Here is an 18,123-nt window from a genome sequence, read left to right as displayed (position 1 = left end):
AAGCACCATTTTTAAAAAGTGTCAGAAATCACGATTGAAAAATAATAATAATAATAATAATAATAATAATAATAATAATAATAACAATAATAAAAATAATAATAATAATATTAATAATAATAATAATATAAATAATAATAATAATTATTATTATTATCATTATATTGATAATAATAATAATAATAATAATAATAATAATTTGAAAATTGGCAATTTTCAATCGCAATTTCTGACACTTTTTAAAAATGGCACTTGGCATGTTTCTCGACTGAAAAACTCATATATAGTGAAGAAAGTGATGAACTCCTAAGGAATCTGGATGTAACCCTGAAACCCATACTATAAGCCACCAGTCTCTGTAGACTGTGACTGACAAAAAGAAAAATAATAATGATAAGCGATACCCATTTTGTGAATGATTCCACTATCAGCCTACAGTACTAGGCTGGAGATCAGTTTTATTAGAACCGTTCACTTGCAACTAATGAAAAAGCGATGGCTGTTACACCAGGTTCACAATCACTAACTGACCTCAAAGGTTCCGATGAGAGGTCGAGTTTCATACAGCACAGAGCGTGCGCGAGGGTAGGAAACAATCTTAAATATTAGGATAGGATGGAGAGAGGTGGGTCATCAAATCTAATGAAAAAGGCGATGGCTGTTACACCAGGTTCACAATCACTAACTGCCCTCAAAGGTTCCGATGAGAGGTCGAGTTTCATACAGCACAGAGCGTGCGCGAGGGTAGGAAACAATCTTAAATATTAGGATAATATGGAGAGAGGTGGGTCATCCAATCCTACAGTTTACTATAGACTCGATACAAATTCTTAAACACAAGTGCACTGTCATGGTAAACTAACATTAAGCAAGTAAAAACATGTTATTAGTGAGCTGTAAAAATTTGAATACTGTACTTGTAATTTTTTCAACACAGGGATTTTAAAGCTAGAAGTCAATATACAGTAGCACTGTGACCTCTATGAAAAGGTATAGTACTTCTGAATTAAATTAATTCTTTCCAAATTCAGTAACTGTAAAGTTAGAAGACAAAAAATACACCAATGTCAGGTTATACTATGTCCAGCCTAATCTATGTTCCCAAAAATTAACATCAACCAAATGACTCCATATACAGGTTCAGTAATAAACAGATACCATGTACGACTAAAAATGTCTTAACCCTTTTACCCCCAAAGGACGTACTGGTACGTTTCACAAAACTCATCCCTTAACCCCCATGGACGTACCGGTACGTCCTTGCAAAAAAATGCAATAAAATTTTTTTTTTTCATATTTTTGATAATTTTTTGAGAAAATTCAGGCATTTTCCAAGAGAATGAGACCAACCTGACCTCCCTATGACAAAAATTAAGGTTGTAAGAGCAATTTAAAAAAAATATACTGCAAAATGTGCTGGGGAAAAAATAACCCCTTGGGGGTTAAGGATTGGAAATTTCCAAAGAGCCTAGGAGTAAAAGGGTTAAAACTGAGTAACTCTACTCACTTGTGATGAAAAGGAAGATAGAGATGACATTGATACAGTGCGACTCGGAGCTCGCCATGCTGATGACCCTGGCCTGGGAATATAAAATTTTTGTCTAACAGTAACATAGCAAGAGTATATGAATTATGAACATTATGGAGACATGTCTATCAATTAGGAGACAAATGTTCAGCAGTTTTCCTCCTATATGAGAACATTCTACCCTTTATCTACGTACTGCCCATCAAGTAAGCAAGGATGACTCAGGAGAGAGAGAGCAGTGGATTGAATGGTACCCGGGTGACTAATTAGTTTGCTTTGCAACTCACAAAACTCTTTCTTTTACATAGGGATAATCAAGATATAAATTCATCCACATATACGTTTCCTAATTCACAGAACTAAAATTATCAATAGTCAATTCATTGCTGTCATCATCCTCGATATAAATCTTTATACAAATTTATATATATAGGGATAGATGGAGATGTTTTGGGGATGCTCTTTGCACTCCCTCAAGAGAAATTAGTTCACCAAACTTTAAACTTCGCTAATTTGATAATGTCACAAATTCTAACTTGATAAAATTATGTAGACATAGATTATAAGATCAAATATAAAAGTACAAAATGCCAGATTTTATCCACAGGAAGGAGGCTTGAAAGATGGAAAATAGATAGTACAGATTATAAGGTTCGTGAAAGCTACTGTATTTAACAAGACATCCATGCTATCGAAAAGAAAATATCCAAAATAAAGCTGTTATTAGGAAAACATATGTTATTCAATACAAAATTTCAAATGCTGCCAAGGACCTTGTCAAAATTTGTAAATGTTAGTTTCATGTGAGATTAAATGTTTACAATGAGGCAACTACAGATAAAGTACCAAGTACCATGAAAAGAGGAGATTGTACCCCATATTTGCATATCTTTAAAAGGATTTTCATTTGACTACAGAGATAAGCTATTAAATGGGAATTATGGAGGCAGCGGTCACTAGGGAGATTCATCAAATCAGTGAGGTTACTCTACAGCAGTGTTTCCCAACCCTGGGGTAAAATACCCCAGTGGGGTAATGGACCCGTATTTTTGGGGTAATCAGGATGTTCACATTCCCATAATTATTGCCATAATTCATACACAAAATCTGCAATAATTATTTCATAGGAAAACTCAATAATTTTAACATTGCTGTACATTGTACAGGAATGTTAAAATGTTATTTTTATTAGTAAAATAAATTTTTGAATATACTTACCCGATAATCATGTAGCTGTCAACTCCGTTGCCCGACAGAATTCTATGGAGGGATACGCCAGCTATCACAATACTAGAAGGGGGTGTACTTACCAGCGCCACCTGTGGCCAGGTACTCAAGTACTTCTTGTTGACACCTCCTCAATTATTCCTCGGTCCACTGGTTCTCTCTGGGGAGGAAGGGAGGGTCGATTAAATCATGATTATCGGGTAAGTATATTCAAAAATTTATTTTACTAATAAAAATAACATTTTTCAATATTAAACTTACCCGATAATCATGTAGCTGATTCACACCCAGGGAGGTGGGTGAAAACCAGTGTACAAGATTAAAGGATAGCTAAGTATCCCATATTTCATATAACAGTTATCTCAAATAACAATGAAATAATAAGTACCTGGTAAGGAAGTCGAATAGAACCGTTACTCTGCCTCTTTTTTTAAAGTTCGTCTTCCTTACTGAGCGCAGCGTTCCTCTTGGAGGCTGAATCAACCCAAAGGTGCCAAAGTACACGGGGTTGCAACCCCTACTAAAGGACCTCTACCAAACCTTTAACCCAGGCGCTTCTCAAGAATGAATAGACCACCCGCCAAATCAAAAGGATGCGGAAGGCTTCTTAGCCTACCGTAACAACCATAAAAACAACAATAAAAGTATTCAAGAGAAAGGTTAAAAAAAAAGGTTATGGGATTAAGGGAATGTAGTGGCTGAGCCCTCACCTACTACTGCACTCGCTGCTACGAATGGTCCCAGGGTGTAGCAGTTCTCGTAAAGAGACTGGACATCTTTCAGATAAAATGATGCAAACACTGACTTGCTCCTCCAATAGGTTGCATCCATTATGCTCTGCAGAGAACGGTTTTTATTAAAGGCCATCGAAGTAGCTACGGCTCTTACTTCGTGGGTCCTTACCTTCAGCAATGCAAGGTCTTCCTCCTTTAAGTGAGAATGTGCTTCTCTGATCAGAAGCCTTATATAATACGAAAGCCCATTCTTGGACATGGGTCTCGAGGGTTTCTTGATGGCACACCATAAAGCTTCTGACTGTCCTCGAATAGGTTTAGACCTCTTAAGATAATATTTGAGAGCTCTGACAGGGCAAAGAACTCTCTCTAGTTCGTTACCTACCATGTTGGAGAGGCTAGGTATTTCAAACGATCTAGGCCAAGGACGTGAAGGAAGCTCGTTCTTTGCTAGGAATCCAAGCTGAAAAGAACATGTTGCAGATTCGGTTGTGAAACCAATGTTCTTGCTGAAGGCATGAACCTCACTGACTCTCTTAGCTGTTGCAAGGCAGACGAGAAAAAGAGTCTTGAGGGTAAGGTCCTTGAAGGAAGCTGACTGGAGAGGTTCGAACCTAGATGACATAAGGAACCTTAAGACTACGTCTAGATTCCAGCCTGGAGTGGAAAGACGACGTTCTTTAGACGTCTCAAAAGACTTAAGAATGTCTTGAAGGTCCTTGTTGGAAGACAGGTCCAAACCTCTGTGGCGGAGAACTGAAGCCAACATACTCCTATATCCTTTAATCGTAGGTGCTGAAAGGGATCTCTCATTCCTAAGATGTAGAAGGAAGTCAGCTATTTGGGTCACAGAGGTATTGGTAGAGGATATTGAATTGGCTCTACACCAGCTTCGGAAGACCTCCCACTTAGACTGGTAGACTCTACGAGTGGAAACCCTTCTTGCTCTGGCAATCGCACTGGCTGCCTCCTTCGAAAAGCCTCTAGCTCTAGCGAATCTTTCGACAGTCTGAAGGCAGTCAGCCGAAGAGCGTGGAGGTTTGGGTGCAACCTGTCTACGTGAGGTTGACGTAGAAGGTCCACTCTTAGAGGTAGAGTCCTGGGGAAGTCGACTAGCCATTGAAGTACCTCTGTGAACCATTCTCTTGCAGGCCAAAGGGGAGCAACCAGCGTCAGCCGTGTCCCTTCGTGCGAGACGAATTTCTGCAGAACTTTGTTTATTATCTTGAACGGTGGGAATGCGTACAGGTCGAGATGGGACCAGTTCAGTAGAAAAGCATCCACATGAACTGCTGCAGGGTCTGGAACAGGGGAACAGTACAGCGGAAGTCTCTTGGTTATGGAGGTGGCAAACAGATCTATGGTAGGTTGACCCCACAAGGTCCAAAGTCTGTTGCACACACTCTTGTGGAGGGTCCATTCCGTGGGAATGACCTGATTCCTTCTGCTTAGGCGATCTGCTGAGACGTTCATATCGCCCTGAATGAACCTCGTGACCAGAGTGAGGTTTAGACCTCTTGACCAAATGAGGAGGTCCCTTGCGATCTCGTATAGGCTCCTCGAATGGGTCCCTCCTTGCTTGGAGATGTAAGCCAAGGCTGTGGTATTGTCTGAGTTCACCTCCACCACTTTGCCTAGCAGGAGGGACTTGAAGTTCAACAGGGCTAGATGAACTGCTAGCAGCTCCTTGCAGTTGATGTGGAGTAATCCTTGTTCCTCGTTCCACGTTCCCGAGCATTCCCGTCCGTCCAAGGTTGCACCCCAGCCCGAGTCCGATGCTTCTGAGAAGAGATGAAGATTGGGGGTCTGAATGGCCAACGATAGACCTTCCCTGAGAAGGAGGTTGTGCTTCCACCACAGGAGAGTGGTCTTCATCTCTTGGTTGATAGGGATAGAGACTGCTTCGAGAGTCGAACCCTTGTCCCAATGAGCTGCAAGATGGAATTGAAGAGGGCGGAGGTGGAGTCTCCCTAGCTCGACAAACAGGGCCAGTGATGAGAGGGTCCCTGTGAGACTCATCCACTGTCTCACTGAGCAACTGCTCCTCTTCAGCATGCTCATGATGCACTCTAGGGCCTGGCTTATCCTGGGGGCCGATGGAAAAGCCCGAAAATCCTGACTCCGAATCTCCATTCCCAGGTACACAATGGATTGGGAGGGAATGAGTTGAGACTTCTCTATGTTGACTAATAGACCTAGGTCTCTGATTAAGTCTAAAGTCCAATTGAGATTCTCCAGACAACGACGACTCGTGGAGGCTCTCAACAGCCAGTCGTCTAAGTAGAGGGAGGCTCTGATGTTCGACAAGTGTAGGAATTTTGCTATATTCCTCATCAGATGAGTAAAGACCATAGGAGCTGTGCTTAGGCCAAAACACAGGGCTTGGAATTGGTAGACAACCTTTCCAAAAACGAATCTCAGGAAAGGTTGGGAGTCTGGATGAATAGGAACGTGAAAGTATGCATCTTTCAAGTCCAACGAGACCATCCAGTCCTCCTGTCTGACCGCTGCTAAGACCGACTTCGTCGTCTCCATCGTGAACGTCTGCTTGGTGACATACTCGTTGAGAGCGCTGACGTCCAGCACCGGTCTCCAACCTCCTGTCTTCTTGGCCACAAGAAAGAGACGGTTGTAGAAGCCCGGGGATTGATGGTCCCGGACTATAACCACTGCCTTCTTCTGTACAAGTAGCGACACCTCCTGGTGCAATGCTAGCCTCTTGTCCTCTTCTTTGTAGTTGGGAGAGAGGTTGATGGGCGATGTGGTCAGAGGTGGTTTGAGGCAGAATGGAATCCTGTAACCGTTCCTCAGCCAACTGACAGACTGGGCGTCTGCACCTCTCTTCTCCCAGGCTCGCCAGAAGATCTTGAGTCTGGCTCCTACTGTTGTCTGGAGATGCGGAGAGTCAGTTTTTACCTTTAGATGTCCTGGATCCTTTCCTAGACTTGCTCCTGTGAGAGTCTGGACGGGAGCTTCCTCGGCTGGGGGCTCTACCACGAAAGGGCGGTATGAACCTCGTAGCAGGGGTATCAGCCACTGGGGAGCGATAAGTCTTGGGGACTGAGGTAGCAACCTTAGACTTACGAGCCGATGAGGCTACAAGATCGTGTGTATCCTTTTGTATCAGGGCAGCAGACAAGTCCTTAACCAGCTCTTCGGGGAAGAGGAACTTCGAGAGCGGAGCAAAAAGGAGTTGTGACCGTTGGCAAGGTGTAATGCTGGCGGAAAGGAAGGTACACAGTTGTTCCCTTTTCTTGAAAACCCCTGATACAAACAACGACGCAAGCTCACCCGATCCATCCCTAATGGCCTTATCCATGCAGGACATTAATAGCATGGCAGAATCTTTGTCCGCAGGAGAGGTCTTCTTGCTGAGGGCCCCCAGGCACCAGTCTAGAAAGTTGAACATTTCAAATGCTCTAAACATTCCTTTCAGTAAGAGATCCAGGTCTGAGAAGGTCCAACAAACCTTAGAGCGCCTCATTGCAGTTCTCCGAGGCGAGTCTACCAGACTTGAGAAGTCAGCCTGGGCAGAGGCAGGTACTCCCAAGCCTGGTGCTTCTCCTGTGGCATACAAAACGCTCGCTTTCGAAGTGAGCTTCGTTGGAGGGAACATGAAAGAAGTCTTGCCAAGGTGTTGCTTAGACTGCAGCCACTCCCCTAATATCCTTAATGCCCTCTTAGAGGATCTAGCTAGGACTAGCTTAGTATAGGTGGACTTAGCTTGTTGAACGCCCAGCGAAAACTCAGATGGCGGAGAGCGGGGAATAGCAGAGACAAAGTGGTCTGGATAAACCTCCCTAAGTAGAGCCAAGACCTTACGAAAATCAATAGACTGTGGAGAAAGCTTGGATTCATCCACGTCTGATGAGGGATCCAGGTGTGCCTCCTCATCATCCGAAGCCTCATCACCAGAGTGTAGCGAAGAGATCGGACAAGAATGCTGAACTGCAGTGTCAGAACGAGAAGGAACAATATTAGTGGTTTCCTCTTCAAGTGACTGTTGAGGGAAAACCTGAGGCTCAGACTGCAAAGGCTGAATAACAGACGAAGCAGAAGGGAGGCGCATGGGTGGAGGAGGCTGACTCCTAGCATGAGAGGTTGAACCCAAGGATAGCGCTTGCTGAGCGGTTGGCGGAAGCGGAGTAGCAAGTTCCTGTTCCTGTGGAGTGAGCGGAGCATGATGAGGTTGAGGCTGCGCAGAACAAGGTAAATGTCTCGCAAGCTGAGGCTCCTGAGGCGCAAGGCCAAGGTGTAGTGGTGCTTGCCTTGTGGAGGGTTGAGCTCGCTGCAGCGAGAGCTGAGGAGACTGACTCATGGACGGGAGAGGTTGTTGTACCTCAACCGAGAGTTGCACCACTGGTGGAGCAGCAATGGGAGGCGGAGGAAGAGAGGTATAATCCTCCTGATCCCATAGTAAAGGTTGCCTTAACGAAGGCGGAGGCTGAACACCACTGGGAACAGCAAACTCAGAATGTGGCTCAACATCGTACGCCTGGCAGGTGGTGCTGCGATCAGGCGGAGCGAGCGCAGGCGGAGCGAACGCAGGCGGAGCGAGAGCAGGCGGAGGGAGTGTAGGCGGAGGCGGAGGCGCAACACTCTCAGCCCGACACTCACGCATCAAGTCCGAAAGCTGTGCTTGCATGGACTGAAGAAGAGTCCACTTGGGATCGGCAGAAACGACAGCAGACTGAGGAAAAGCCTTAACAGTCGAGCTCTGTTGTGGCAGAACCTTACTCCTCTTGGGCGGAGTGCAGTCGACAGATGACTGAGGCGAGTCAGAGCTGAGCCAATGACTGCAACCTGGCTGAGCACTCGCGGACTGGACTCTGCGTTTAAGCGGTCTCGAGACCTGAGACCAACGTTTCTTCCCAGACAGTTGATCAGCGGACGAGATAAAGACGGGCTCAATCGTCTGCAGGTGGGAGTGACGGTCTTTGGAAGACACGCCCGCAACCACCGAGGATACTTCTGTGCGCCTAACAAGGCCTGCCGAACCCTTATGCCCTTCGACATTGCTTCTCCCCTGGGCTTGGGAGCTTGCAAGAGGTCCCGGACTGGGAGGACGACTGGCTCGCACAGAAATATCCTCACGCACCACACTGGCACTGACACTAGCACTTGGCACTGCACTGACACTAGCACTCGTCACAGCACTGGCACTAATTCCACCCACTGCACTCTTGACCTTAAGTTCCTTTACTTCGGCCATCAGAGACTTATGGTCACTTACCACTGACTCTACTTTATCGCCTAAGGCCTGAATAGCACGCAAAACAACAGACATATCAGGCGGAGGGCAAACAGTAGGTTCGGGGGTAGCCACTACAGGGGTAGGAAAAGGTAGGGGATCATGAGGTGAGGAAAACAGTGAAGAGTGAGAAGAACTCCTCCTAACTCTACCTCTCTCTAACTTAGTTGAATATTTCAAAAGACGGACAAATTCCAATTCCGAAAGTCCGGCGCATTCCTCACATCGATTTTCTAACTGACAGGGTCTGTCCCTACAGTCAGAACAAGCGGTGTGAGGATCTACCGAGGCCTTCGGAATACGCCTATTGCAAGACCTACATCGTCTATGGGAGGGGGCTTGCGAAATGTCAGACATCTTGAATCCAAAGAGTTAGCCAAAGGGGGTTCCAAAATCAAGCAAAAGATCGTTAACCGTTAATCAGGACTATATAAAAGCTATCTAGCTAATATAAGAAGGTTTCCAGTAAAGCGACAGCCGTTAATCTGAGAGAATACTTCACCAATTAGCCGTGAAAATACTCGAAGACCATAAGCGTATCCCAGAACGTCTAGCCGGAAGCACGACAGAGGAATAATTGAGGAGGTGTCAACAAGAAGTACTTGAGTACCTGGCCACAGGTGGCGCTGGTAAGTACACCCCCTTCTAGTATTGTGATAGCTGGCGTATCCCTCCATAGAATTCTGTCGGGCAACGGAGTTGACAGCTACATGATTATCGGGTAAGTTTAATATTGAAAAATCCTTAACTATAAGCAGCCAATAGCAGGCTACATGATCCATACAGTTCATCAGGTGGCTGTAAAAAAACATCCGATGTTACCGGGTATATGTTCAATGGGGTAATTGATTAGTTGGAAATTAAATTTTGGGGTAATCATTTAAAAAAGGTTGGGAGACACTGCTCTACCGTAACACTAAACCCGGAGTGAAGGCAACGGTAGATGTATCAAATGAGCTTCATTCTATAAAGTATCCACACCAAAAAAAAAAAATCCCTTTACTATGCTATGCTATATGTTTTGAAATAATACAACAAATAGAAACTAAATTTGTGTTAACCAACTCTTACCGAGCAAATGTAGGCCAGGATACGTCTAAATCATGACCAGTGGGAGGTAAATCGAAAGATACATCACAGAGAAGATATAGGCCACTAAGCAGTGAGGCTACAGACTTTTCATGTAGCAACATTGACTCTGGGGAATAAAACTGTACAGTGAATGACTTGTGTTCTGTACATTGTTGGATTACATCAGCTAAACACTTGTGTACCAAACAGTAGCGCAGAAAACTTCGGCTTCGACCAACACCAGTTTTTAGCTGAAAATAAAAAACATAGGATTGAAATAGAAAAAAAAAAATTTCAAATATTTTATGAACATTTTGAAAATACTAAGTTTTGTAAATATAAAAATGGTGGGATTTAAACATGATTAAACAATTATAATGACAGAAAAAAGTCTTTACATTACAAAGATATCTTAATATCCGACTTGGCAGGATGGTTAGTGACGTAAATTACAAACTAATCCATTTTCTATTATTAGATTGCAAGTGCAGTATCATTGTTTCCTTCCCTGCCCTCTTGAGCAAGTCCATGGCTTGCATCGAGAATTTGGAATTGCTGATAACCTATCTACACAATCATTAATCATTTATAGTTTTTGCTTTAATGTTTTTATGACTTTTTCTCAAGAATTTGTATCTGGAAGAAAACCAAGTAAATTACTCGCTATATCTATTGTCATTTTTTTTCCTTTTAAGACAATCTGCTCTTTGCAAATCATACATACTGTATTTTTCTAGTCTCACAATTTTCCTCATCAAAAAAAGATTTGATTTGACATATGAAGAGGTGGACTGATAGGTTAACATTTAGATCAGCTGTCTCTGCTAAAAATTTTTCAATAATTTGTTGCTCTCTCCTAATGCCACCCAGTGAAGGAAACAAATCCTTAATATTTTATAAACTCATAATAATTTTACATATGATTTTACATATTTCAAACTTTTTCTAGATATTCAAAAGAAGAAGAGTCCAGCTTTGTCTTCTCCACGTCTGGGATCCCAAGTCCCTCTAGTAGCACAAACATTGAATATTAACAATAAAATCTATTACATCAATGCATATATTGTAGTCATACGTTAATCATCTAAGCCTCCGGCTGCCCAACCTTTGACAAAAAAAGGGATTTTGACGAAGGAAAAATCTATTTCTGGGGAGATACCTGTGACGCCCGGTGAAAAGGGTCCTTCTTTACACTTTTCTAATATAAATCTTCCAAATATACTAGAGAAAGATAGAAGCAAGGAATACAGATGTTACTACCATCGCGCGATCACCTTGTGGGTGTCGTGTATACAACAAGGGCTTGTGAAAACCACTATTCACAGGCTGTCTTCCATTTAGATTATCCCTTCATCAAAGGGGAGGGCCGTGGCATTTTCTACCCCATTCTCTCTTCTGTTTCCCATACAAAAAAAAATACATCAGGTATTCCATGCATTACTATTAGCCTAAGTTCAAACATTTATCTCGGATTTTGAGTGCATTTGGCAACCTAGATTCTGTTAACTGAAGGATTTGATAGAGAAGAATCTGATACTATATGAGACATCCATTTGTCCTCAAACAAAGGGAGTATAATAGAAGAAATCAAACCTTTGAGATGCAGAATTTCATACTCTGTTGCACTGAGAATTATCTTTTCGAGAGGAATGTGCTTGCCAAGTACATGCATGAACTAATTCTCTTACTAGCCATATTGCCTAAATATACCTCCTTAAATGGTGATATTCTTTGGCACCTGCCTGAGCTTTTATCAATTAAATCAACTGTTCATTCAGCTTGCTCAAAACCCACATGGCTTATCATTACCCTTGATACTCTCTATTACTGAAAGTCCAAGACACTTGAGAGGAAGTGAAAGTCAGTCTATGTGTGATCATTTCAAACTATACCCTGCTAGATTCCTGCTTTACAAAACTAATGATCTTAACAAATTTCCAAATGGGCTCCAAAATAGGAGTGGAAATCATAGAGAGATTCTGCGCATTTGAGACTACCCCCAAACTAGAGATGAACACAACTGTTCTCTACATTTCACCAGGAAGGATAGGGTAACTCTAAACAGAGCAAGGGTAAAAGTAGGCAAAACTTCGAGAAACATACATATACCAAGGCACTTCCCCCAATTTTGGGGGGTAACCGACATCAACAAATGAAACAAAAACAAAAAAGGGGACCTCTACTCTCTACGTTCCTCCCTAACAAGGGACTCAATCGAGTTCAGCTGGTACAGCTATGGTGCCACAGCCCACCCTCCCCTGTTATCCACCACAGATGAAGCTTCATAATGCTGAATCCCCTACTGCTGCTACCTCCGCGGTCATCTAAGGCATCGGAGGAAGCATCAGGGCCTACCGGAACTGCGTCACAATCACTCGCCATTCATTCCTATTTCTAGCATGCTCTCTTGCCTCTCTCACACCTATCCTCCTATCACCCAGAGCTTCCTTCACTCCATCCATCCACCCAAACCTTGGCCTTCCTCTTGTAATTCGAGATAACCGCCACAAATGGGGATTAGCCGCCAACCCTGAATACCCAAGTGAGGCAGCACCAAAAACAATGGAACATATTGTACCACACGGGTATCACCGGCTCATACACTGTAACAATATTCAAAAAACAGAAATAACATTGGTGTTCGAGCGAGTGATACATGTGCAGTACTGTATATGCCTACAAGGGTATCCATTGAGGCCTCATTGGTCAGATCAAGATCTGAGAGAAGCAAATGACAACGCCCTCCTGTGGGTTCAACATTGGTGTGATAAGATATGATGACCCTCAAAATAACGAAGTTTAAAATTAACTTGTATTTTTCCTAGCTATACAAACCTGAAGACTTTAAAAGAAGGAATATATTATGTGAGAATGGAATAGCCATTAAAATCGTTAACAGGGCTGTTAACGACAGGTGCGAGCACGAACGAGTAGCCCCACCCACTCTACTATCAAAGCCTCTTCCCTTTTGACCTACGGCTCTGAAAGAAGAGAGGTGGTTGAGGTGGGAAGTTTGACTTTAATGGCCTCATGTTTGCATAGCTACAAAAAATACAAATGATTCTTTAAATTCGTTACTCATTCCTATGTCTTAACAAACCTTTCATCCTTTAAAATAGGGAGACTAACTTACTGGGGGATAGAATGTCACCTTGAAACAAAACTGATTGGGTCTCTCTGCTCCTATACAGGAGGGAGGGAGATGATTTCAGAAACCACCTATCTGCCCATCATATGGATGAATATGTTGATAAGGTCTCACAAGTACAGTACTTGTTTAGGTACCAGGTACTCGGTCTATGTTGTGGTGGCCGATGTGATAACATCCCTAACTGGTGAATGCCAGACTGAGTCATCTGCAGCCATTGCCTGGCCCTTCTTGGTCCTAGCTTGAGTGGAGAGGGGGCTTGGGTGCTGATCATATGTATATATGGTCAGTCTCTAGGGCGTTGTCCTGCTCGATAGGGTAATGTCACTGTTCCTTGCTTTTGCCATTCATGAATGGCCTTTAAACCTTTAAAGAGGAGACACAGCCTGGGATGAAATACCCAACACATGAAGGTCTAGTGTCTCAATGATGGGCTGGGCAATGGCGGTGGGGTAGTTTATCCACCCTGGCAGGCTCAACCATACCGCTAAGGCCAGTTCTGAGAGACCAGACCAAGACTGGACCCCTATAGGCCTTCTCCTTTATTTAAGATAGGCAAAGGCTAGGAGAAGGAAAACTCCAAAATCAAACCAAACAAGACCCCAACAGCGGAGCTTCCCAGCGCCGGCGGAAGAGGGCAATGCCTGTCGGGCAGGCAACAAGGCGAGCCTTGACATAACAAGAACCCGGCAGCCCGATGCAACCAACATCGGAGAAGCCGCCTGTCTCATATGTCTTGAGCCGCGGTGAAAACGATGTGGGCCAAGTGTGTGTGCGTGGCCGTTGCAAAGCCACGACCACCCAAAACAATATACCCAGCTACTGGCATTCTGTCATTTCCTCCACCCTTCTTCTGATAGGAGGCTGATGGCTAACGACAGAACCCAATACTCGGACACGAGTGGGCGCCGACAACGACGACGACGACAAGTGATTTTCACTACAAAACCATTAAGGTTGCCATAACCTAATGTTCTAGATATGAGCTTATTTGAAATCAAAGGCATATGTGACTGGCTCAAAGAACTCCAAAGCTCTAGCACTACTGTGTATTTTAGCTTACATCCAAGAGATGGATGAAAGGAGATATGAGTAAAGGTATAATAGAAAGAAGAAAAGGGTCGAATGAATTCTACATTGCATTGTGGGAAGCACAGTGATGATAACCCACTGCATGGACTTTGCTTACTATAAATAGCATTTCAATTCGCAATTTACAGCTCTTGATTAAGTAATACGGAAATGGTGAACACCGGAGATGGGCCAACAGGGGTATTTAAACGGCATTTATTTGTCTTATTACATATCTGAAAAAGAATATATAGTGATGATACTACAGAGTGTCCCAAAACAATGTATACACTCTTTGGATTGTTACAACTTGTTCAATTTATTGATATTAACATGGAAAACAGATTCTTTTTTTTTTTTAACATTCTCAAATAGCCCCATGTATCCTTACTTTTTCACTATGCATTGTTTCTCTTCTGTGAATCTGTTTTCCACGTTAATATCAATAAATTGAACAAGTTGTAACAATCCAAAGAGTGTATACATTTTTGGGGACACCCTGTATATCCACTATTCCAAAAAGTACAATACAAACTATATATACATATACAGTATACATGAATTAAAAACTACTAACCTCTCGGTTGGCCTTGACAATTTTCAACCCTTCAAGGATATTGCGTCGTTCAGCCAAACATTTACAAAAGTACAACCAGACATCCCTCCGACCTCCCAGAACTGTACGTTCTGTTGAAAACGGGAAGAAAAAACTTGATGACCTTAAACAAATTATTTCACTACAACTTCTGACTACTGTACATATTAAAGTTGAGACTTTATATATCAAATCATATATGGTCATAATAAAATCTTAAAACTGTAAATACAATTTCTGGGCTCCGACCCGTGCCGCCCAGTGAAATGCTCCTTTAACATCATCTCTAAGGTAAATTCATAGCAGTTTTTACGTTAGAAATGATGTTAAAGGAGCATTTCACTGGGCGGCATGGGTCTCTTGCCCAGAAATAGATTTTTCCTTCGTCAAAATCCCTTAAATAAGCTAGTTACCTTTTAGGCCAAAATTAAGAATAAATTCCAGTCTATCACACAGCTGATGTAGATGAGTGTTGTCATCTGTTATGGGCAAATTACTTTCTTGATATTCTTGAACCATTTCCTGGATGTCACCTGGAAAATGGAAAAATTTATACAATAAATACATACATACATATACCAAAGGCACTTTCCCCAATTTTGGGGGGTAGCCGACATCAACAATGAAACAAAACAAAAAAGGGGACCTCTACTCTCTACGTTCCTTCCCCCTATGGCCGCGGGGGCATAAAAACAATTAGAATAGCGCCAACGTTATCCCTGCGTGTCGTAAGAGGCGACTAAAAGGGACGAGACGAGGGGGCTGGGAACCCCCTCTCCTGTATGAAAATCCTGTGAGACATCATCTACAATAAATAACTTCAGTAATAAAGGCTGCTGCTTCATGAATACTACCATTACCTCTGCCACTCTTAATCAATACGAGTAGGTATTATTACCGCCGCCAATGAAGTTGGAAGGAGATTATGTTTTTGCCCCTGTTTGAGTGTTTGAGTGTGTGTGTGTGTGTTTGTGAACAGCTTCCTGGCCACAATCTTAATTGTAGAGTAATGAAACTTGCAGGGATTAACTCTTATGCAAAATGCTGGCAATCATTAAATTTTGGAAGGTCAAGGTCAAAGGTGAAGGTAACGGTCAAGTAAAATGTCCAATTCACATAATCAGCCATAGGTTTGGACATTGTAATCACAGAGACTTCAAACATTAGTTCATACATGAGTATATGAAAATCCACGCCAATTAATACATGTTAAATTCAAAGGTCAAGGTCAAGTTCGAGCAAAAGGTTGAGAGTATATGCTGCCGCGGCAGAGGTCTGCGCTCTACTGAGTGCCCCTCTACTTATCATTATTACTAGGAAAGTAACAACCTTAGTTGGAAAATCAGGATGCTATAAGCCCCAAGACTCCAACTGGGAAAAATTACCCAGTGAGGAAAGGAAATAAGGAACTAAATATACTACAAGAGAAGTAACAAACAATTAAAAGAACATATCTTAAGAACAGTAATAACATGCAAATAATAATAATAATAATAATAATAATAATAATAATAATAATAATAATGGTTGCCTCAGTGGCATTAAATCTATATGACACCTTATCTATGTGTGATGTCGCCGTGGTTGTTTAACTTGTATGTTGATGGAATGGTGAGAGAGGTGAATGCTCGAGTGCTTGGACGATGATTGAAACTGGTAGACGAGAATGACCATGAATGGGAGGTAAATCAATTGTTGGATGCAGATGATACTGTACTGGTTGCAGACACGGAAGAGAAGCTTGGCCGATTAGTGACAGAATTTGGAAGGGTGTGTGAGAGAAGGAAGTTGAGAGTTAATGTGGGTATCAGTAAGGTTATAAGATGTACGAGATGGGAAGGTGGTGCGAGGTTGAATGTCATATTGAATGGAGAGTTACTTGAGGAGGTGGATCAGTTTAAGTACTTGGGGTCTGTTGTTGCAGCAAATGGTGGAGTTTCCACTCCACCATTTGCTAGTGTATGTCAGAGAGTGAATGAAGGATGCAAAGTGTTGGGGGCAGTTATGGGAGTAGTAAAAAAATAGAGGGTTGGGCATGAATGTAAAGAGAGTTCTAAATGAGAAAGTGATTGTACCAACTGTGATGTATGGATCGGAGTTGTGGGGAATGAAAGTGATGGAGAGACAGAAACTGAATGTGTTTGAGATGAAGTGTATAAGGAGAATGGCTGGTGTATCCCGAGTAGATAGGGTTAGGAACAAAGAAGTGAGGGTGAGAACGGGTGTAAGAAATGAGTTAGCATCTAGAGTGGATATGAATGTATTGAGGTGGTTTGGCCATGTTGAGAGAATGGAAAATGGCTGTCTGCTAAAGAGGGTGATGAATGCAAGAGTTGATGGGAGAAGTACAAGAGGAAGGCCAATGTCTGGGTGGATGGATGGAGTGAAGGAAGCTCTGGGTGATAGGAGGATAGATGTGAGAGAGGCAAGAGAGCGTGCTAGAAATAGGAATGAATGGCGAGCGATTGTGACGCAGTTCCGGTCGGCCCTGCTGCTTCCTCCGGTGCCTCGGATGACTGCGGAGGTAGCAGCAGTAGGGGATTCAGCGTTATGAAGCTTCATCTGTGGTGGATACCGTGGGAGGGTGGGCTGTGTCACCCTAGCAGTACCAGCTGAACTCGGTTGAGTCTCTTGTCAGGCTGGGAGGAATGTAGAGAGGAAAGGTCCCATTTTTTGTTTCATTTGTTTGATGTCGCCTACCCCCCAAAATTGGGAGGAGTGCCTTGGTATATGTATGTACTGTGTGTATCTATTGTTCTAATCAATAGAAAAGGTGTCATAAAATTAACGCACCTGGGGCAGTCATTATCTTCAATCAAACCTACATGAAAGAGGGTTTTCTACCGAAATTATTATAATAATAATAATAATAATAATAATAATAATAATAATAATAATAATAATAATAATAATAATAATAATAATTACGGTACAGATTTTAACCGTCAGTTAATCCCTGGTAACCACAGGCAATCTAAGCCGTGGCAAAATCGCTGTCAGGCTCATGACTTTCGGCCGGGGAGCAATGACGTGACGTGTCAACCTACTTATGTCGATGTTTCGTCATATGTATAACAAAGAAATCAAGTTAGAAAGAAGCTGAAAATTACATCAGAAAGCTGAATAAATTTCCTATTTAGCATTTATGGTTTCGTGAACAGACGATGACAAAGCAAGTAACTGCATCCTGACAAGTGACGAAATTCCTCCGGCTTCCACTCCCATTTAAAAGCAGTCGTATTTTCTTATTAATACGATGCATTAGATACACAGAAAGGTCCTCAACATTACAAACTTAATTGGGTCCAACCGAATTGTTTGTATGTCGAATTTTAACTTTTGGGCTAGGGTAGGCCTAACCTGAATCAAAAATCAACACATACAGTAGTTGGGTTTCATTAAAATAGATATCAGGTTATTACAAATGTTATTTTGCTTACTATATTAAATGATACAATATTGTTTCATTACAGTATTTCTTTATCATATATTTGTTAT

The 18,123-nt window shown here is 42.4% G+C and overlaps 1 protein-coding gene across 5 annotated transcripts in view; it reads right to left on the bottom strand.

The window, feature by feature from the left end:
• Positions 1-18,123, bottom strand: part of LOC137618227 (FYVE and coiled-coil domain-containing protein 1) — a 220,024-nt gene that overhangs the window by 85,344 nt on the left and 116,557 nt on the right. For 3 of the 5 annotated variants that reach the window (XM_068348356.1, XM_068348360.1, XM_068348358.1), the window contains exons 3-6: positions 15,039-15,158; positions 14,608-14,717; positions 9,812-10,062; positions 1,508-1,580 (exon numbers count right to left, since the gene is read on the bottom strand). The exons of the other annotated variants lie outside the window; for them this stretch is intronic. In XM_068348356.1, the coding sequence (XP_068204457.1) occupies positions 1,508-1,580; positions 9,812-10,062; positions 14,608-14,717; positions 15,039-15,158 (554 nt within the window). The remainder of the gene's footprint in view (positions 1-1,507; positions 1,581-9,811; positions 10,063-14,607; positions 14,718-15,038; positions 15,159-18,123) is intronic. 5 annotated transcript variants of the gene reach the window in all.

The sequence above is a fragment of the Palaemon carinicauda genome, chromosome 24, assembly GCF_036898095.1.
Source record: "Palaemon carinicauda isolate YSFRI2023 chromosome 24, ASM3689809v2, whole genome shotgun sequence".
Lineage (NCBI taxonomy): Eukaryota > Metazoa > Arthropoda > Malacostraca > Decapoda > Palaemonidae > Palaemon > Palaemon carinicauda.
Note: the sequence above shows the minus strand (reverse complement) of the source record. Positions and strands in the feature narration are given on the sequence as shown.